At 38.5% G+C, this 23748-nt stretch overlaps 1 protein-coding gene across 3 annotated transcripts in view; it reads right to left on the reverse strand.

Annotated features, from left to right (window-relative positions):
- Nucleotides 1-23748, reverse strand: part of virma (vir like m6A methyltransferase associated) — a 117026-nt gene that overhangs the window by 58463 nt on the left and 34815 nt on the right. For all 3 annotated transcript variants that reach the window (XM_060823673.1, XM_060823674.1, XM_060823672.1), the window contains exons 7-11: nucleotides 20216-20467; nucleotides 16676-17822; nucleotides 12183-12674; nucleotides 10178-10332; nucleotides 5578-5660 (exon numbers count right to left, since the gene is read on the reverse strand). In XM_060823673.1, coding sequence (XP_060679656.1) covers nucleotides 5578-5660; nucleotides 10178-10332; nucleotides 12183-12674; nucleotides 16676-17822; nucleotides 20216-20467 — 2129 coding nt within the window. The remainder of the gene's footprint in view (nucleotides 1-5577; nucleotides 5661-10177; nucleotides 10333-12182; nucleotides 12675-16675; nucleotides 17823-20215; nucleotides 20468-23748) is intronic.

The raw sequence follows: 23748 nt of genomic DNA on the forward strand, positions 1-23748 counted from the left end.
TGGGGGCCTGTAGATAACTCCCAAGAGGGTCTTTTTATCCTTAGAATTTCTTAGCTCTATCCACACTGACTCTACATCCCCTGATTCTAGGTTCCCCTGCGCAAGGGACTGAATATCATCCCTTACCAACATGGCCACCCCACCCCCTCTGCCTGTCAGTCTGTCCTTACGATAGCACGTGTAGCCTTGAATATTCATTTCCCAGGCCCTGTCCACTTGAATCCACATCTCAGTTATCCCCACAATATCGCATCTGCCAATTTCCAAAAGAGCCTCAAGCTCATCCATTTATTTCTAATGCTTCGTGCATTCATGTATAGTATTTTTAATTTGTTACTGCCCTCACCCTTTCCATTAACTCCTATTTCACTCAACCTTACAGCATGACCCCTTTTTGAATTTTCTGCCTCATTGATACAGGTGTCTTTCTTGACTTCCCTTGTTCTAACTTTCCCTTCAATTTCTTTCTTAAACATCCAGTTTGTCCCCTCCCCCCCACTCCTTAGTGTAAATGTAGCTGTGTTGCGGTAGCAAACCTGCCTGCCAGAATGCTGGTCCCTAACCTATTAAGGTGCAAACCGTCTCTCTTATATAATCTATGCTTACCACAAAACATACCCCAGTGATCCAAGAAATTAAATCCTTGCTTCCAACACCAGCTCCCCAGCCACACGTTCAAGTCCATTACCTCCCTGTTTCTGGCCTCACAAGCCCGAGAAACTGGATGCAAACTGGAGATAACCACCCTGGATGTCCTGCTTTTTAGCCTTCTTCCTAGTTCTCCGAAGTCCCGCTGTAGTATGTTCCTCCTCTTCCCGACATCATTTTTGCCGACATGTACCACCACCTCTGGCTCTTCACTTGCGTTCTTGAGGATTTCCTGCACTCTGTCTGTGATGTCTTTAACCCTCACACCAGGAAGGCAACACAGCATCCTTAAGACCCGCCTGCTGCCACAAAAACCCCGGTCAGTTCCTCTCACTATGGAGTCCCCTATTACCACAGCTCTGTGCGATGTCCGACTCTTCCGCTCTGCCTCCACGCCAACTTTTGATTGACAGACCTGGCCACCTCGCGGACTGGCAGTGTCATCTGTCTCTACAGTTTCCAAAAGATTCAACTTGTTCCTGACAGGTATTTCTCCCGGGGTCTCTTGCACCTGTCTCCTCTCTGCCTCCTTCATCGTCTGCTCTTGTCTGGTATGGTCGGTGTAATAACCTCGCTGAAACTGTTGTCCAGAAAGATCTCGTTCTCTCGGATAAGCCTAAGGTCCTCGAATTCTTTCATCAGTGCTGCAATATGCTCTGTCAGTAGCTGAACGTGCACACACTTTCCACACTTATACGAGCCAGGCACACCAGAGTCGCTGACCTCCCACATCAAGCACTTTGCTCACTGAACCAGCTCGGCAGTCATGTCTTCACCCTTTTCAACTGTGACTTAATCACTTTACTCAACCTACTTGTTAAAGACTCCTGAGCTAAAGCCTCACTCTTCAATCCACAGGAACTTCCTTGGACCCTCTTTTTGGGGCAAGTCTGTGGACTTTTAATTTAGGTTAGAGGAGGAGGGTGGGAGGGAGGCCCTACTTTGTAGGACCTGGGGTCTAGAACAGAGCCACTCAAATAACAATCACTTACCTTCCCGACCGGCTTTGCGCTGTGATTTCACTTCTGCCCAGCTCCCGCCACTCTCTGCTGCAAAAAGCTTAATAATAACCTTCCTATAACCGGGTGACCAGATCTGGATTCCAGAAGAGACCTCACCAATGTCCTATACAATCTCAACATGACTTCTAAATTCCGATGCTCAAAGGATTGAGTAACGAAAGCAAGTATGCTAAATGTCTTTTTAACTAGCCTATCTATTTGCTCTACAATGTCACCCATGGCCTGACCTTTAACTGTGTAAGTCTTATCCAGTTTGTTGTGCCAAAATGCAATACCTCACATTTATTCAGATTGAACTCCATCTGCTATTTTTCAGCCAGTTGACCTAATTGATGAAGATCCCTTTGTAATCATAGAAAACGTTCTACACTGTCTACTATGCCACCAGTTTTTGTGTCTGTCTAAATAATATACACATATATTATAAAGCATAGCATATTTACTTTTTGGTGGCTACTCCTGCCACATTCATTTTGTTGACCAACTAAATTTATAGGAACTAAACCAGTATGTCCAGGTGCAATTCCTTTACTTTTTATGTTAAATTTTCTGATTAAATATTGATTGTTCTATGTATAATTAATCTTTTGGATTGACAGAGGTATTTACTTATCCAAGCATTGTTAAATTGCATTTGAAAATGTTTCCACATATCCGCAATTGACCTGATCATACATATGATGTAACTCAGTCAATCTTCATAATCAGTCCTTTTACTTCAAGTTGGTTCCTCTGATCCCACGAGGGACAACGGACAACAAGACTCTTTCACCAGCCCCTGGTCCACTGTAATCTTTTTCGCTTTATCAGGGGTGATGTCCCACTCTTGAACATCCTTTTTAAATATACTTCTACTTTGGCTGACATTCTACTACCACTCTGACAGGATATACATATCCAGGAAGCCAAAAAACCTCTCCTGTTAATATCAATCACCTCCTCTTCCACGATGTCTTGGAGGCTTCTCTGACCAGTTCTGTGTGGCTTTTTCTTTTGGTGAAGTTGCCTCTCCAAATGATGGCCAGGATCTTATGTAGACAATGCTGGTCAAAGAAGTCCAGATTAGATTGAACCTTGCCACTCTTTGCCATGCCTTGCAGGCATAACTTGCAGTTGGTACAACAATGGACATGTGGAATCACAACTTCATGTCTGTCCTGATTAGATGCCCATAGCGTATGGAGCTGCTGGAAGATCATTGCTGCTTTGCCAATTCTTGTAAGGAGATCAATCTCTACATTTCCTACCACTACCCTACCTTCACCTCGACCCAACCCCACCCCACCCAAACCAGTCCAACCTCCCCAAGGGCTCCCCCCAACCCATCCAATATATTGCTGTTGAGGTAAGGGAAGTGGTCAATTTCCTAGATGTTCTGTTGCCCAGTTGTGACATTGGGGCACAACCTTGTTGACAACTTTTCATCATTCCCTTGATTTTCCAAGAGTTGATGCATAGACCAACACTACTACTCACAATACTGGTGGTCATGCCTTGGTACAGCATGATTTGTCAACAAAGTAATGGTATTTGCCAAATCAGATTGATCAACCAATGGTGATGCCAAAGTTTACAACTACCCTGTCCTTCCTCATGAAAGTCTCAATAGAGCATCCAGCTTGGTCATACATCTATGAAGATGTTGAACAAGGGCTTATGCCTATGTTCATGATGCAGTAGCTGGAGTCACAGTTGAAGTCTTTGAGATTGTTAATATATTGTTCCAGCATGCCACACCATTTGTAATGTAACATAGTGATTGCCATCAGACATAATTAAAAACATTCTTGAAATCAGTGAAGTTAGTAAAAGCAACTTGATATTCTGGGCTCTGCTTGGCTATGATATCTCAGAATACAAAGATCTGCTTGCACCATCCAGGAAACTATCTGCTTTTCATGAAGGGTACCACTGACTTCTACTTTCAATCTATTGAGGAAATTGCTCAAGAATGTTCCAATGTGTCAAGTGTGGTGATGGTTTTGGTGTTGAGGATTGTAAGGAATTGGACTTCATTTCAGCCAAGCCTCTCAAAGGTACATTCTTGGATGTGTCATCTTTTCCTTGCTGGGGTTTACTGGTATGACTATTTCTTGCTGGTTCTGAAGTAGTTATAATATAAGGGTACTTAACCTTCCTCCATTTCAAACCAGGCTTGGGAACAGCTTCAACAGAGTCCTGTCCTTTTTGGCTACAAAAATAATCTTTAAAGCTAACTGTAAATTATTTTTCAAACATCTTGATCCCACCCACCAACATGAATAACAAGGAGAAACGAATATAATAAACGGAACCTAGAGCTGACATCCCTAAGATTACTATGCTACTCAATACGATCATGGGTAATCTACTAACTCTACTCCACTTTCTTGCATGGTCTACACAGGACATCTGATATCCATTCCTTTCCACAATCGTGGTTTGTATAGTCCTTAACTATTTGCAACCCATTTCCCAAACTTCTCCATCCAACTGCTCCTCTCCCTTGAGAGCCAGATAGGTGTTCCACTGGCGTGTCCACCACTTTCAGCATGATGCCATCACGAAACACATTGATCCCTCCCTCCCTCCTCCATGTCAGCATTCATCTGCGACATCCTGATCCATCTCTCAATCACCCCCAATGGCTCATCCACTTCCCATGTAACCACAGTAGATGTAACACTTGTCCTTTTCTTATTTAGGTGTCTGCATCATGATGGAACTTCATCCTGGGGTCTTAAAAGTGGCGAGTGAGATAGTTGATGCATTAGTTTTAATTTTTCAAAACTGCTTCAGTTCAGGGAAGGACCCAAAAAATTGGAAGATAGCAAACATAACTCTGTTATTCAAAAAGGGAGGGAAGTAGAAAATGGGTAACTACTAGCCAATTAGCTCAATCAGAGAAAATATTAGAAACTATCATGAAGAAAGTTATTTCAGGGTACTTAGATAAGTTCACGTCAATCAGACAGTCAATATGATTTTTTTGAAAGGAAAATCATGTTTAACCAATCTATCGTAGACAAAGAAGAAAAGGTGGATGCACTGTACTTCGATTTTCAGAAGGCACAAGGGGTCTGGTACAAAATAAAAGGTCATGGAGCAGTAGGTGACACATTAACAGGAACATAAGATTGACTGACTAACAGGATACACAGAGTAGGCTTAAATGAGTTTTTTTTTTAAGGTTGGCAAGATGTAGTTAGTAGTGTGCCAGAGCAACCTCAACAGTTGCAATTTATATAAATACCCGTATGAAGCGATAAAAGGTATGATTGCCAAATCTGCTGATAATGTAAAATTATGTTGGAAAATAGTTTGTGAAGATGATTTATGGAAGCTAGAAACAGTTATAGATAAGTCATGCAAGTGTCCAAAGATATAACAAATGAAGTATAATGATGGAAAATATAATATCAATTTTAGCAGAAAGACTGAAAACGAACCACATTATTTAAATTCAAATAGGTGTCAGAGCTCCAGTGTGCAGCAGAATCTGGGCAATGTAGTGCATGACTTGCAAAAGGCTTTAGGGGCTGAATAACCTCCTCCTGCTCTTCGTTCATATGCAACATTGTTTCTGGCTCTCTCTCCACAAATGCTACCATACCAGCCAAGTATTTCTAGCACTTTCTCATTTTGCAAGTTCTGAAGTAAACCAGTTTACCCAAAATTTCCCTGAATCTGCCAGCAATCCAGTGAATAAAGTCAAAATATCAGACCATAAATCACAAATATCGAGTCTTAACTCATAACTAATCTGGTTAGCTTTTGCTCAATTAAAGAAAATTAACTGACTTATGAGTCATCTGGAACAATTGTGGGAATGCCACAAACCTTGAAATCAGAACTTGACATACATGTGTTATTTCACCCTACTTTTGCAGAACACAAAACATTTCAAGAAGCCTAATAATTCACTCACCTGTTTAATATATTCAAGAAGACTAGGAATACAATTAATTTCAAACTTGAGATTCTTCAGTGGCTCCAACCATTTACCCAATTCTAAAAAAAAACAACAAAAAAAATTAACGAGCACCAAACTTCATGACATATACTCAGTGAACAGCGTTTAATTGGGGGTATCAGCAAAGTAAGTTAATTTTGAGTGTCATTTAGTCATAATATTTCTCAAACATGATGCACAATTGCAGTATTAACATCTATTCTAAATAAAAACAAACCAAAAATTATGACCAATATCACCACTCCAATAGAATTTAATGCATGCCCATGCTTTTTCCTTGATAGATTACTGTATGTTATAAAATTGTTGGAAATAATAGTTTTTTCAAGAATAGGATGAAATTTTAACTGAACAGTGAAACAAAATGAGGCATGTAAAAAGTAGCTTGCAAAACACCACAGATTTAGTACTGAAGAGCTAGGACATGGCAAAGAAAATTTTGTGATTAATACTTCAGCAAATTTAGCTAAAAATAGAAGTGAATGATTTATTCCCAATAAAATTAAAACCAACAAATGTAACCAATTGTTCAGTGTGAACTACGAATGTTCAAAATGAAACGTTTATGTTAAAGTGCTAGTCTCCTATTCAGTTAACAGGCTCTCATTACAGTTTTTAAAGAAAATAATTCCAGTACCCTGGAAATTTAAACTACTATTTTACTGGTGGCTTGTGGATTTGAACATTAGCAAGAAATAATGAACTAGTAAATCTGGTCATTCCCAAGGTACTTTAGGATTAATGTATCAGGGCACAATATAGCTCATCATGCTGTTTAACTATTGCCAACCAATCATCAGTGGACTCCTTGTGATCACTACATTGTGAAACAAGATGGCCAAGAAAGTCTAAAGTCAGAAATTGGAATAATAGACCAGGATGGTAGAAAGGATGATGCCAGATGATTTTTTTGGAAGTATTTCATTTATGGGTTGTTGTTTACAATCACTTTGCCATGTCATAACTCGTGAGTACTCAGGTGCATTAAAACTAATTATCTTAAACTGTAGACAGAATTTGGATTGAACATATGAATGAAGGCTACATTTCAAAGATGGCTTAATTGCATTTATTTCTGCGTATTTATTTTTAAAAATGTGTTCATTCATGGGACATGGGCTTCGCTGGAAAGGCCAACATTTAATGGACATCCCTAGTTGCCGAGAAAACAGTTAAGAGTTGGAGTCACGTGTAGGCCAGACCAAGGAAGGATGGCAGATTTCCTTCCCTGAAGAACATTAGAGAACCAGATGGGTTTTTACAACAATCAGAATGGGGTCCATAGTCACCATTAGACTTTTTTAAAATTCCAGATTTTATTGAATTCAAATTTCACCATCTGCCATGGTGGGATTTGAATCATGACCCCAGAACATAAACCTGGGTTTTGGATTAGGTAGACCAATGGCATTCTCTCACCACTACCTCACAAACCTAACATAAGGCTTCAGACAAATATAAACAATTTGGGTAACGCATTAACATACCCTTTCAACACATGAAAAACTGGCTTCATGAGCATGCAGTGTTTCTAAATCACCAGACTTTTATTGAAAAATAGTGAACAGCCTTAAGTTATCTCTACATAACGTTTAACCAGTATCGATTTCCCCCCAAAAGTAGAACTCTGGTAAACATATTTCAAAACATAGCATGCATAACTTATGAAGAGATTTCAGCTGGGGAACAAGGAAATTGCTGAGGAGTCAAACAGGTATTTTGCATCATTCTTTACAGTGGAAGATATTTCAAACATCCTATTCATACTAAAGAATATGGGGAGGAAGTAAGTTCCACTATCAGAGAAGCAGTATTAAACAAACTAATGGGTTTAAAGACAGTTAAGACCACTGGTTCTGATGCCAGTCATAGTGAGAATGTGTATAGGATATGAGCAGATACAGAAAGAATTTTATGAAACAAGAGATTCTGCTGAGCATGACTCAGATTGGATAAGAGCTTGCAGTTAACAATGGGGTGCTGGAGGAAAGGGTAATAGGTTAACATGGAGGAAAAGTATTCATTATGCAGAGCCATTTAACAACATTGGAAGCATTGAATATGTAAGGTCAGTTTAACAAGATGAAAAGCCTTCATTATGTGAAGCCAGTTATTCAGTGTGTAACAGCAGACAGCTTAATCTTTATTATTGACACTTGCTGATTGCAACGGTCATCTAATCATTATGTATGTTCCCTTATATGGATGTTCCTCCCTGTAAAATGACGATATAATTCATTAAGAAACTGCTGTTCGAGAGAGAAGACAAAGAACTCGTGCACATGGGCGATCGTTCTCTCTCCCTCCAAGGCTCAGGGTAAAGATGAAGGAGGTAAAGCTATACTGTGTCTCTTGAGTGTTTTGCTTCGGCAGAGGGGGGAATGGGACGACACTAGGATTATAAATGAATAGCTACAGAGATATTGGATGCATTGGTTGTAATTTTCCAAAAATTCTTGGATTCTGAACAGGTACCTATTTTTTGGGAAAATGTTGGAATCAATTATTAAGGAATAACAGCAGTACATTTGAAAAATCATAACCTAATCAAGCAGAGTCAGTGTGGCTTCATAAAGGAGAAATTGTATCTGACTAATTTATTCAGGTTTTTAAGGAAGCCTCCACCAGAGTGGACAGAGGAAAACCAGTAGATGTATTGTATTTGGACTTCCAGAAGGCATTAGACAACGCACCTCACAAAAGAACCCATGGTATAGCATGTGCTATATTGGCATGGATAGCGAATTAGCTAATGGGCAGGAAACAGTGAACTTCTTCAGCTTGGCAAACTGCAACCAACAGGGTTCGACTGGGATCAGTGCTGGGACTGCAAGTGTCACAACATATACTAATGACTTGGAAGAAGTGAATCTACTGCAGCCAAATTTATAGATGACACAAGAGTAGGTAGGTGGAAAGGCAAGCTGTGAGAGGGGTTCAAACAGTTTACAAAAAAAGATATTGATAGGTTAAGCAAGAAGTTCACAAATGGTGTATAATACGGGAAACTGTTGTTCATTTGAAAGGGAAAACAAAAGAACAGAATATTACTTAAAGGGAGAAAAACTTCATGAAGCTGCAAAACTTGGGGATACTTGTGCAGGAAACAAAGAAAGCTAGCACACAGGTGCAGCAGGGAATCAGAAAAGCTAATGGAACATTGACTCTTATTTCAAGGAGTTTATAAGAGTAAGGAAGTCCTACTACAACTGCACAAAGGGCTGGTGAGACTGCATCCAGAGTACACTGAGCAATTTTGGTCCCTTTAGTTAAGGATAGACAACAATTCATTGGAGACGGTTCAGGGAAGATTCACTAGGATGATCCTTGTTATGGAGAGTTTGTCTTATGAGCAAAGGCTAAACAGATTCAGGTTCAACATACTGGAGATTAAAAGAATGAGAGGTGATCTCATTGAAACGGTTAAGATTCTAAGGGGCTTTACAGAGTAAATGCTGAGAGGGTGTTTCCCCTCCTGACAGAGTCTATAATGTGATGGTATAATTTCAGAATAATGGGTCGTCAAATTTAAGACTGAGATGAGAATTTTTTTTCTCTCAAAAGGTTGAATATCTTTGCAAGTCCTTGCTCCTGACAGCTGTGGGGCAGAATCTTTGTGAATATTTAAGGCTGAGATAGATAAATTTTGGATCAGTAGGGGAATCAGAGTTATAGGATGTGAAGAATGTCACATCAGTCATGATCCGATCAAATGGTGGAGCTGGCTCGAGGAGCAATACAGCCTACTCCTGTTCCTATTTCTCATGGTCTTATCTATTCAATTAAAGGACATATTCTCAAAAATCTATGTTTATTTTCTGAATCACTTGTTTTTCCTCACCAAGAAAAGTCATAGAACCTGCTCCAAGGTCCTTATGAATGTTAACCACCAGAATAGGTACAGCAAAATTTTGAAGCAAGTAGATATTCATCCATTTAAATGAGATCCATTTAAATGGATGATGGGTGTGTCTTGACTTCACAATGCACATATAACATATTAAGTGTAAATACAAGTCTACATCTTTGTCAAAGGATCAAGAACAAGGAGGCAAACTTTTCAAGTGAAAGACAAGTTTAGAGGGGATTTCAGGAAAAACCTTCTCACCAGAGGGTGGTGGGGTTCTGGCAGGATAATTTGAGCAGGTAACCTCACAACTTTTAAAAAGTACTTGGGTGAACACTTGAAGTGTCAAACATTAAAGGCTCTAGGCCCAGTGCAGGAATGTGGGACCATTGTAGGTAGCAGAGTATTTTGACAGTACAGACTTGATGGGCTAAAGAGGGTCAGGCAGCATCCGAGGAGCAGGAAAAATCAGGAATGACTGATGAAGGGCTTTTGCCCGAAACACCAATTTTTCCTGCTCCTCGGATGCTGCCTGACCTGCTGTGCGTTTCCAGCACCACTTTAATCTTGACTCTAATCTCCAGCATCTGCATTACCCACTTCTGCCCTGATGGGCTGAAGAGCCTCTTCTACACTGTATGATTTTATGATCTGACCATTGTGATATAGACAGACACATTAAGACCAAAATAATTAAAATCATTTCACCTTGTAATTTGGGATTGGTATCATCAGCCTTACAGAGTCTCAGTAATCCAGCAGAATGCTGTTCCAGCATTTGTGCATCATGAGTTGATTGCACTGTTAGCAAAATAAGCATGCAGGCATAATTGCATGCAACAGATTTTCTGGACTTTGTGTCTCTAAAATTAAAAAAAAATCAAGATGCACCACTTAGAATACCAAATAAATAATGTATAATTTACAAACATATTCATTTCAGATTGTTTCCATTTGGTCCCTTTTTGATTATTTCAATCTGCGATACAAACCAAGGGATTGAAGGGAGCAGGGATTCACAGCAGAGAGAACAAGCTGCATCCTAAACCATTGTAAAAGCTATACAGGATTTTTCAAAAAAACCTAAAGGCTGCCTCAAAAAAACCCAGCAAAATCAATGTTCCTATCATGATATTTACATCTGACTTTTAATTTTAACATACAGATATTTATGCTGATGACATTATACTGCTACTCCTCATTGATTTGTGATTAGTTCAAGTGTTATGTTGTGGCATTAAATACATTAAATTTACCCAGGGGTAAATTTGGGGCAAGTCCTACTAACCCCCAAAATATTGCATGAAATAAATGGATTCAAAGACAGAACAGTTTACCATTGGATATCAACCACTGATGGAGTTCTGGCATTAGAAATGTACAAGCTGTAAATACTACTACAAATATTTCTGTCATGCTCTTCATGTGCAAGCAGACATCTCAGAGTTTTGCATTAAAGGGTGCAAAAAAAAATGTTTGTTAAGCAGGAGAGAAAAATGAGTGAAAAGATACACCTGGGGGAGTTGGCAAGTTGGAAGCTTGAAAGGACTGGAACCTTGGCAGTACAGATTTGATGGGCCATAGGAGAAGCAAGGCATTGTTGCCGCATGGCAGAAATGAGTGGAATCAGGATACATCAATACTATGCAGGCACTCTTGCGTTAGCAGCATTAAATGAGAATGTTGTTTGTCAATGGTCATAAAGAGTCCACAGAGGATAATTAGAGACAGAAAGTTATTATAAAAATCATATGGGTATTAATTTTGATTCTAACGATGCTAAAGATATATGCAAACATTTTGAGCAACAAATAACAGGACTACTGTAGGAAGAGAACCAAAGGAACTGTTGATGGTAACTGATAGTAATTACAGTAAATTACTTGAGTAAACATCGATTTCCAGGTGGAGAGAGGAAATGACAATCACGAGATAGAGTGTCAATAGTGTTAGGGAAAGAACCAAACATGCAATATATAAAATAGATTGAATGGAATCACTGCTGTGGTGGTGCTGGCAGGTGAGACTAGATTGGGTGGGATATCTGGTCAGCATGGACGGGTTGGACCGAAGGGTCTGTTTCCATGCTGTACATCGCTGTGACTCTAAGTGGAGTACAAGTGCAGGACCAAGTAAAATGATATGTATCTTATTTCTATATAAAATGATATCAGCTAGGAAACTTGATCAATTTTTAAAATTTTAACAGTGCTATGTATTCATTGACAGATTGGTCTTAAAACAGGATTTAATTTTAAAAACTAAAATGCTTCCAAAGATAACTTTAAAATGGTTTCAATTTCACGTTCACTGTATTTTTGTCTGCAAAACATGCAAATATATTCAATAATTTCCGTTTTAAAAATTAATGTGCTTTACTCAAACATAAAATACTCGAAGTAGTTTAGTGAACTATTTAGTAAACATCCTCCTCTCCCTTACTCCAGTCTAATATATTTGTAAATCTACAAATCAAAACGATGTTTAAGCTCAAGTACAAATGCAACTGTTTAGGCAGATGCTCTGGACTAAAAAAAAGAACAACAAGGTAAACGTGTATATTATAATGACTTTTTTTAACAAACAAAAATATTTCAACTTAGTTAATAAAGAACACTTTCGAAAATATGCAAGGGTCACAGAGTAGTCTTCATTACTTTTATTTGTGCTAAATTAGCTTGCTTGAAAGATCTATAAAAATAAGATCACTTACCCCAAGAGCTCTTTGGAATAGTATTCCATAAGAGTAATGAGACTGGAAAGATTTTTATCCAGTTGGAGGACATGGGACACAGCATTTCGTCCAATTGGATTGAATGTAATCAGATAGAGGCTATGAAGAGTTCCTAATACATCTGCACGATCTGTTTCCTCAACTGCTAAACCTCGATTTAAGTAGTCAAAAAGTTCAGAAACATACTGCAATGCCTGTAATGAATACAAAAGCCATATAGCCAATGTATCATCATTGCTATTCTCAGTTTGGATACCCTCCTCCTGATCTTGATCAGAAGTCTGAGACAAGGCTCGTATCAGCAGATTCGTCGCTTCGTACTCAGTACTGAGGAATAAAAGACCAGTTTGTATCTGAATTAGGAATTTAATCAGGTCTTTAATAGACTGTAACACGCTAGGATGGCCATTGGTTGCAGGAATAGACAGGAGCAGAGTGAGTGATTCCAAAAAATGGCAGCTGTTAAGATACCTGCAAAAAAAATCAAATAGTCACGTTATTCTAATCTTAAGAATTCTGAAATCAATGTTGGCTTTCATGTCATCTAGTTATTGATATTTAACAGAAAACTGACTATATAGAGTATAAGCACATTGACCTGAATAATTATTCCATTAATTGGCCTTTTTATTTTATCAGTGATATTTGCTTAATACATTTGGAAATTTTAAATTTAGGCTGGAGAACTTCAATCAAGTTTGAAATTCTTAAGTTTCATCATCCAAATAATGAAATTAAATTAGTTTAATTTTTTACCAAAACTTCATTCAATATATGCAGGCAACTTACACCATGCAGAGACATAATGCATTCTAACGTTTAGCTATTTAATGTATTTACTGTGCCAGGGGATGCAATAGTGCATTGTTCAGTATTGTAACCAAACTAGCTATAAATGAACATGCCCCTTGGAGTCAACAAGTGCAGCTTTAATATTAATTATAAAGCAACATGACAGCAGTCATTCTTCTGTGGCAAAGCTTGCAACCGCAGATGACAGAGTGGGAGAGTTAGTTCTGAAGTTAGAGAGGAGTTCATGCTGAGAAACCAAAAGAAAGAGCTAAAAAAAAACTTAATTCTACCAAACTAAATTCAAGCATTTAAGTGGAAATGGAAGAATAAGGAGACCAAGTTGTGTTTCCCAGATTACTACAAATACTTGACATGATGTGACAGCACAACAATCACTCGCGTAAAATTGGTGGCTGGTTTAAACCATGTTAAACAGTGCTGGCTTAAAGCTGGGTACAAAAGAAGGAGGTTAGTATCGCAAACTGAAGAATAGGTACAGTAACTGCAACAAATGATGGAATTAAAAACTTATTTAAAATACAAATAAAGGAGGAAGGGAGATAAACTAATGTAAGAACAAAAAATTGGATGTTGATCAAAAAGGATCTCAAGATTAAAAATTAACAAACTTAGGAAAATCAAAAACTGAGGATAAAAGGAACAAACATAATTAAGTTCTTCAGCTGAAATGTCATAAGTATTCAGAACGTATACTAGAATGAGAAAGTTTGCAGTAGAGGAAGATTATTACATCATTACTATGAAACTGTGGCTCAGTCCAGGATTTATTATACATTTATTTATTAATGAAAAATAGAGCTGGCAGCAGTTAAGCAAAGATTATCTAATGCGCTAATTTGAAAATTAAGCAAATTCAAATTCTACCTCGGTGAAAAGCAAATGTATGAGTCAGTCAAGATGCAGAAAATTATTAATTAGAGGGCAGGTCAAACAAGTCAGCTACAAAGCATCAGGACAAGTGAACAGTAATAGAATTTAATACATGGAGTGAAGAGTGCGCATACAGAAAATAACATGGATGCAATGGAGTTACTTCATTTAACTTTATATGAACAAAGAATATGCTTGCACACATCAGACAACAGAGTCAGAAACAGCAAATATTATACAAACTCCTTTTAAACCCACTGCATTAGGAACCCTACTCAGGTGATAGTACTACTAGATCAGATTCTTGAAAGTAGTCAGAATGACAACAATAATGAAATATTAGTGAAATCAATGAGAACAAATGATAACAATAGTATAAAAACTAAGACCATCTACAGTCAACATTTTAAGGATGGAGACTGGAAGTATGAGAGTTCATGAAAATTGGATTCAGTGATAATTAAAATAAATTAACTGGGAAGCATTGTTGAAAAGAAACACGATTGAAGTTAAATAACAATTTCACAGGAAAGTGAATAACATAGACAAGAATAAGTATCAATTAAAAATCAGTACCAAAATATACTAACAAACTAATTCAAAATGGAAATGTGATACAAAGAAAAATAACTTCATGCAAAGTATGCATCGTGATAGGAAAGGAAGCAATTGGTAAGCAATACAAGATAAAGCTGAAAACTGTAGAGTCAGGATTCTAAAGGCAAAACTGATGACAACCATATGAAGTGTTGATTCTGTACAAGAACAGAGCAAATTATGAATTGTTACATCAAGCCAGAAGTAGGCTACATGGCCCTGCAAACCTACCCCACCATTCTCCTTGCAATAAGAAACAAAATTCCATTTGCCTTCCAAATCACTTGCTGTACTTTCTGTGATTCATGTACCAGGACACCCAGATCCTTCTTTATGACTGAGTTCTGCAATATTTCTCCACTAAATTGTACACTTTTTATTTATTCATCCTGCCAGAATGAACAAGTTCACATTTATACACCTATGCACTATCTGGCAAATTTTGCCTACTTCTTTCTCCATATTCCTTTGCAGACTCTATCCTATCTGTTAGCAAATTCAACTACCATACATTCAGTCCCTTCATTCAAATTATTGAAATAGATTGTAAACGATATAGGACAAAGCAGTGATCCAATTACAGCTTGCCAATCTGAAAAAAATTATCCCTCCTCTTTGGTCCCTGCAATCCTTTCTCCATGCTAATATATTACCGCTACACCATATTTTCTTCTTTTCTTCAGCAATATTTGATGAGGCACTTTATCATATGACTTTTTGAAATCCACATACACCGCATTCATCAATTTCACTCTATCAAGGTCTATTCAACATTATTTCTCTTTCAGAAAGCCATTTTGATTTGCACTGATCACATTGTGATATTCTAAGTATCCTGCTCTCACCTGAAAAGCAAAGGATTCTAGTGGCTTCACAATGACAGAAGTTAGATTAACTGGCCTATAGTTTCCTGCTTCCTGTCTCCCTCCTTTTGAATAGATTCATTACATTTACAATTTTCCAATTCACAAGGACCATTGCAGGATCTAAGAAATTTTGAAAGATTCTAACCAACATCATCTGGTTCTGATTATATATTAGCCTTCAGCTTCTCAACCTCCAAAATCACCTGATTTTCAATTACCTTTGGAAAATTTGCCAAATCTTCTACAGTGAAGACAGAAACAAAATACTTGCACAAAAATATTCCACTTTTTTTTTCCATTATCAATTCCCCTGACACTATTTCTCAACACTTGAACATATTTCAACATCAAAATCTATACAATTTTCATCAGGTGGATTATAGCAGTGTCACAGAGTTATTACATCCTTTACAATAAATTTCACCATTTTTCTACTATTGATGTCAGGTTAATGTTTCTATTGTTCCTTGTGTTTTCTCTCCATTTCGTAAAGTGTGGTGTTACATTTACTATTTTCCAATTTGCAGATCACATTGTAAAATATTTAAAATATTGGAAGGTGAGCTCCATTTGGCCATTTCTGTGGACCAAGTTTTTAATTAACTTACAGCACCCAATTTAAATCAAGTGCATATGACTGAACTTGATGGTTATATTTGCACAGTATAGGTAGAAAATAAGTACTGAAACCTTCATGTGCCATAAAGAAAACTTTTGACAGCCAATCTCAAAAGAATAAAATATTGTAATAATGCAGTCTTATCAATGGAATTTATTCCAATACTCTAGATATGGAATCAGTGCAAGAATGCAGTTGATAACTTCTGTATAATTAAACATTCCTCCTTAGAAAATGTTTTATTAATCTGTTAAATAATTGGCAAAAATGCAATAAAAATACTTGCATACACAAGATGCCTCAAAGTGGTTCACACAATACAACTACAAAGTATTGTCTTCACCAGACAAACCACAACTTCTACCACCTAGAAAAACCAGGGCAGCAAACACAAAGGAACATCACCACTTGATAGTTTCTCTTCAAGTCACACATTACCCTTACACAGAAATATCCATTGCTCCTTCATTCTTTGTGAAGCAAACTACTGGAGTTCCCCGACTAAGTAGCACTCGGGAAGTATCTACACCACACTTACTGCAATGCTTCAATGCAGCAGCTGACTTTCCAAGGGCATTCAGCATGGTCAATTAACGTTGGATTTGGTATACCGTGAATGACTAAATAATACATTTGTATTAAGAGCCAAGAAACAACTTCTTAAATACATGTATGTAACCTATCTATTGAGAGAAAAAAAAACATACCTTAACAGAGCAGGTGCAGGATCATCCCTTTCTGGAGGGCCTGTGATGCGAGCAGCTGTTGGAAATGACTTAACAGGTGGCTGGGTCATTGAATATGGTGCAGCCTCCAACAAGTGCAAAAGTTCATCAAGAATGCTAACAATTTTTTCTACTTCCACTTCACTTATATTAGAAGCTTCTAATAAATGGTCCAAATCCATCGGAGCCTCGAGATCTACTTCCTCGTTGCTTTTATTTCCTTTCTCTTGCCCAACATTAACATCATGGTCTACTTCACTCATGTTTGAAGGGACAGGAGTACTTTCTGCAAGATGAGAAGCCAATCTTTCCAAATCTGACAAAAGCTCATAGAAGTGGCATTTTTGCACTATAGCACTGCCTGCTGTCACAACCCTCACAGTTTGGTCAGTCAGTATAAGTTCCACTAACCTTTGATACCCACTTTTTTGTTCTTCTGTCTTACTGTTCAAGAATTTTTCCATTCCCTCTGCTACACTAACAAAACTGTCCAAAGCTTTGAGTGTGTTTAGTTTTAAAGAAGATGACATATGTTCTGCAAACAACAGAACAAAGAGTTTATCAATAATACCTGCTGCTGAAAGGGCTGAAACTCCTTCAGACCCACATTCAGCCAAAGAAGAAACCAGCTTTGTCCCAGCTTTTAGCTGTCTGACATTCAGTGCTATAGGTTGTGTTACAGCTGTGTGAAGGCTTAAAGCATCCATCGTCCAGTCTACTAGTTGTTTCAAATGGTCCTGATCACTTTCAAATAGCTGAACATAACTCAAACCCTTAACCAGTAAACTCGGCACCTCTTCTAAAGCCATTACCCATTTGGCACCTCGGTCATCTTTGTATAGTTCAAGTAGTTCTTTTAACTTAACAGCAGCTTCTATATTTGCTGCACCTACTTTGTCTAAGTCAAGTTCCTTTAATCTAGCAACTTCATTTTCATATTTAGTCCTATAGGGAGGATTAAAGTATAAAAGAGGTCCTATGTCTCTGTCATAAGGATCATATGCCATAGTCGGCATGGATGCCAGATCTTCAGCGGTATAATCAATGTCAAAATTTAATTTATAATTTTCACGTTCCAAGTCTGCAATTCCATCTTCATCACTGGAGATTTGTTCATAGCCATCATCTTCTACAAAATAAAAACAAAGATCGTTATATATCTTCCCTGTTGAACTTCAATAATTTTAGCATCATTAATACAATACAAAGTCATGTATTTGATCTAGCACTAAACTATTGCACAAATAATCCAAAGAATACGAATTCAAATACCTCTATAGCAATTAGAAAATTTCAAATTCAATTTAAAATCTGGGGTCACTAAAAATGATCACGAAGCTATCAGACAAAAACTAAACTGATTCACTCAGGTATTTTAAGGATACTGTCATCTTTATTCAGTCTCACCTGCATGTGATTCTAATCTGACAAAACAGTTGACTTTTTGGAAGTATTGCTAGTCTTACCAACAACACATATAGCACAAGACATTTCTTTAAAATAATACAATTACTTCTTTGTTTTCAGTACAGTTACACATACAACTGTAATATTCTGAAGAGATGAGAATTGTAAAATAATCCTAGTTTTTATTCAGTGACAATTGCTCAGAAAGAATCCTAGACAACCCAAAGGACAAATGAAAATGGAAGAAATTGTAGTGATTTAAAAACAAAATGTGATAATTCAAATTGGTAAGCACATAATGCACCAGTGATCAGAAGTAGAGCACTCCCCAAGCTGCTCCACATACAACATAACAGACAAAAGGAAATCACTGTACCACAGGATTCTCTGAACTAAATTATTGATTATGTTGGGACTTGTGACAGGCATTGTTGGATCACGGGCTGGGATCACATACAGAGATGTGTCTCTGGCAGAGGCAGCAGGCACTTGAGGAAGTTGTTCAGCATGATTGTCTATGCCTCTTCTGATGTCTGTGCCCCATTGTTTTTAATGGGGAAGCATTAGGTGTCCACTGCACACGTGAGGTCTTGTTTGGTTGTTAGGCATTATAAGGGATGGACTGTATTCTTCATTTCCAAAACAGCATTCTAATTTTAACGTTGTTAATTTAAACTTGAATCTTTGATTTCAATTCCAGTGATCCTTTAAGAGGTCATCATCCTTTAACCGAGTTTAATGTGTTTTATTTGAATTAATTTGAGTTTATTCATTTCAAAATAGCTATAGTAGCTAAATACTCACGAGAGACAAAGCCAGCCAAGAGAATATTCAAGTTATCATGAAGCCAGGTATTCACCATATTAGATTAGATTAGATTACTTACAGTTTGGAAACAGGATTTCGGCCCAACAAGTCCACACCGACCCGCCGAAGTGCAACCCACCCATACCCCTACATTTACCTCTTACCTAACACTACGGGCAATTTAGCATGGCCAATTCACCTGACCCGCACATCTTTGGACTGTGGGAGGAAACCGGAGCACCCGGAGGAAACCCACGCAGACACGGGGAGAACGTGCAAACTCCACACAGTCAGTCGCCTGAGGCGGGAATTGAACCAGGGTCACCCACTGTGCCACCGTGCTGCCCACATATAGTTCAATACGGGTCATTAAACACATCTCTGGGCTCAGACATGAGGAAACCATATTAGATCTTGAAAATTCTATTGGAAAATATTCTCTAGAGTCAACTGGGACATTCAGTTGGGAGGCAGAGAATTGTAAGGCTGCATCCACATGAATAACCTACTATCAAGGAAAAGAATTGTATCTTGTGCCGTTCTTCATCATCTGTGTTAGACCCACTGAATACCGATGGTAAATCTGACACAGTTAGAAGCTATAATCTATTGTGATTTAATGCAGACAAATGTAGACAAAGAATATTTGTTTATGAAGTAATTCAGAGGAAGCCTAAACACAATTAAACAGTGATTTTTCCTGCTCTTGAAGTTTCATGTTGCCTTGAATGTAATTGTCGAATTTCCTCATTTACTTGGATACCAATTCAGTTATATGATCATAGAATCCCTACAATGTGGAAGCAGGCCATTTGGCCTAAGGAGTCCACACTGACCCTCCAAAGAGCATCCCACCCAGACCTAAACCTCTAACCTACTCCTGTAACCCTGCATTTCACACGGCTAATCCATCTAGACTGCACATCCTTGGATTATGGGAGGAAACAGGAGCACGCGGAGGAATGCCATGCAGAGAAACGAGGGGATTGTGCAAATTCCACACAGTGAGTCACCCAAGGCTGGATTCGAACCTGGGTCCTTGGCACTGCGAGGCAGCAGTGCTAACCACTGAGCCATTCTGCTGCCTTGATGTTAACCTTGGCTCTCAATCTTGAATTTAGATTTTCCTTTTGCATTTCTGGTGTTATTCTATTCATTCTACTTTCATATTCAAGTTACTTGCATCGTATTCATTGAATTTGAGAAGAATAACATTGAATGACCTTTTGTTTGGTAAAATTTTTCACTTCCCATCCAACCAAAAGTTGATTTGCACAATTCTGTAATTCTTTACAACAATGTACATACCATCAACTTCTTCCCTTGCTTCCTCTTCCACATCACCCTCCTCTTCTTCAATGCTTTCAACGGTTTGTTGATCTTCATCTTCCTCTTCTACTTCCGGATCTTCCTCCTCATCTTCCTTTTCCTCCTCTGGAGGCTCTTCCTCTTCTTCAGCATCGGTTAACTGTGCCTCCTGGTGATTGGAAGAATGATCTGGAGAGATGGGTTCAAAGTAATCCTCTCTATGTTCACTTTCATCCACTTTATCTGGACCCACTGAAAGAATAAGCCATAAATCTAACCATTAGTGATACTTTACACAATACAAAAACGGAGTCTGTTACAAGCATTTATTTTACTATGAACATTGTCCGTTGGCATCCACTTCAACTACCTGTATTTATATGGTTTTAACAAATTTACTAATTAAAATTATGTCCAATTGAAAGTAGTAAGCAAACAAAGCAATTCACAACACAGTCGAAGCTTCTCTCCAAATATTCTCCCAACTTAGCAGTTACCATATACTGAACATTTCATTTGTTCAGAAAACCATAAGACATAGAGCAGAACTAGGTTATTCACACTATCTGACATTCAATGAGATCATGGCTGATCCCATAATCCTTAACTTTACTTTTCTAACTTACACCCAGAACTCTTCATTCCATTATTGCTTAATAATATGTCTACCTCAGCCTTGAATATATTCAATGACCCAGCCGCGACAGCCCTTGGCAGTTAAGAATTCCACAGATTCATTGCCAGCAGAGTGAAAGTTCCTCCTCATCTTCATCTTAAATGGGCATCCCTTAATCTGAGTTTTTGTCTTTTGGTCCTTGACACTTTAAGAAGGGGAAACAACTCTCCATATCGACACTGTCAAGCCCATATGAAGCTCAGAAGTTTCAATAAGGTCACTTCTCTAAATTCCAATGAGTAGAAGTTTAACCTATTCAACCTTTCTTCACAAGATTGGAGCAGCCGGTGTTGGACTGGGATGGACAAAGTTAAAGAAAATCACAATTTGTACAATTATATCTCATTTTACTCAAAAAAATGCATAACCTACAGTCAATCCATGCAAGATTCTGTAAATCCCACTTTTGAAATAGAACCAGTCTGACTCAAGATTGGGACACTGACAGACTTTAACCTCACAGCTTTAATGCATTGTCTGAGCTGAGGTGTCACATTTTGTTAGAAAACCTGAAGTTATCTTGAGAATGTGGCTGAAAAGGAGTTCTAAGATTTACATGTTAACGAACCAACACTAGCAAAACCATTCTAAAAGATGAAAGACTTAACCTAAGATTATTTAATATATTTCAGCCGCATGACACTGTAACCTATTGCTATAAACTCTGTCTTATGGTCCTGCTCCACAGCCACCTGATGAAGAAGCAGCACTTCAAAAGCTAGTGCTTCCAAATAGACCTGTTGGTCTATAACCTGGTGTTGTGAGATTCTAAAAATATTTTCATCACAAGACAACATTGAATCAACCTTCTCTGGACTGCCTCCAATGCCAGTGCATCTTTCTTCAGATATTAGGACTTAAAGCTTTTAGAATATTCAAGCTGTGGTTCTGACTAGTGCTTTAGACAGTTTCAGAAAGTTTTCTCAAGTTTTACACTCCATTCCATGTGAAATAAAAGTCAAGAATCCATTTGTCTTCCTTATTTCCTGCTGAATTTGGACATTAGCTTTTTATATTTCATGCACGAAAGCCACCAAATCTCTCTTTTCCGGCAATTTGCCGGAGTCTTTCTGAATTTAAATTTTATTCAGCTTCACATTTTTTCATGCCAAAGTGCATAACCTTACATTTCCCCACATTATATTCCACCTGCCAGATTTTCACCCATTCATTCAACCTGTTTTTGTCACTCAGTAGACTGTGTCACCCTCAATATTTGGCTTCCCACCTATTTTTGTGGCGTCTGCAAAGTTGGTGATTCACTTCTGGCATCCAAACCATCAATGTATATTTTAAATAATTGTGTTTCCTGTAATACCGTTGTGTGGACATCCAAGTTCAATATATGGCAGCAGCTTCCCTGTGCAGAAGCCAATGCACTGTCATAACAATTGAAGTTCATGGAACCTCCCAACAGTTGCACAATGCGCTTCTCAGAAGTAACATTGCCCACTGATCCCTGTCGCACTCTACCACTTGGACTGCTATCCTAAAAATGCCCCATTTATTCAAACTCTCCACCTTGTATTTATTAGCCAATCCTCTATCTATGGTAACAATACACTACTCCTCCACACCATGAGTACTTATGTACCGTACTTTATTGAATGCATTTTAGAAATCCAAATATATTTTACCTATTGAAACATTTAACAAGGTCCATCATTATAGGTTGGCCCAGAAAAGTCAATCGCAGTGAGTTGGTAAGTTAGATATAAAATTGGCTTGGTCATACAAGACAGACAGTGGTTGTGGAAGGGACCGCTGTCATCTGGATATATATTTATTTAAAAAATTTGAATCAAAATATAGGTAGTTAGTTAGTAAGTTTGCAGATAGCACAGAATTGGAAGAGTTATAGATAGTGAGGAAGATTGCCAAAGAGTACAGCAGGATACAGAACTGTTAGAAAGTTGGGTGGAAAAATTGCAGAAGGAGCTTAATCTGGACAAGCTTAAGGTGATGCATTTTGGGAGGTTATATGCAAGAAGAAAGTATACAATTAATGGTAGGAACCTCAGGAGCGCTGATGGACAAAGAGATCTTGGGTTGCAACTCTATAGCTCCCTGAGAGTGGCAACATAAGTGGGTAAAGTGATAAAAACAATGCAAAACATGCTTGCCTGCATCAGTCAGGGCAACAGTTGACAAGGTCATGTTGTAGGAGAAAGTGAGGACTGCAGATGCTGGAGATCAGAGCTGAAAATGTGTTGCTGGAAAAGCGCAGCAGGTCAGGCAGGAGAATCGACATTTCGGGCATGAGCCCTTCTTCAGCAATGAGGAAAGTGTGTCCAGCAGGCTAAGATAAAAGGTAGGGAAGAGAGACTTGGGGGAGGGGTGTTGGAAATGCGATAGGTGGAAGGAGGTCAAGGTGAGGGTGATAGGCCGGAGAAGGGGTGGGGGCAGAGAGGTCAGGAAGAAGATTGCAGGTTAGGAGGGCGGTGCTGAGTTAGAGGGAATTGACTGAGACAAGGTGGGGGGAGGGGAAATGAGGAAACTGGAGAAATCTGAGTTCATCCCTTGTGGTTGGAGGGTTCCCAGGCGGAAGATGAGGCGCTCTTCCTCCATTTGTATTGCTATGGTCTGGCGATGGAGGAGTCCAAGGACCTGCATGTCCTTGGTGGAGTGGGAGGGGGAGTTGAAGTGTTGAGCCACAGGGGAGTTGGGTTGATTGGTCCAGGTGTCCCAGAGGTGTTCTCTGAAGCGTTCCGCAAGTCAGCGGCCTGTCTCCCCAATATAGAGGAGGCCACATTGGGTGCAGCAGATGCAGTAAATGATGTGTGTGGAGGTGCAGGTGAATTTGTGGCGGATATGAAAGGATCCCTTGGGGCCTTGGAGGGAAGTAAGGGGGGAGGTG

The sequence above is a fragment of the Hemiscyllium ocellatum genome, chromosome 4 (assembly GCF_020745735.1).
Source record: "Hemiscyllium ocellatum isolate sHemOce1 chromosome 4, sHemOce1.pat.X.cur, whole genome shotgun sequence".
Classification (NCBI taxonomy): Eukaryota; Metazoa; Chordata; class Chondrichthyes; order Orectolobiformes; family Hemiscylliidae; genus Hemiscyllium; species Hemiscyllium ocellatum.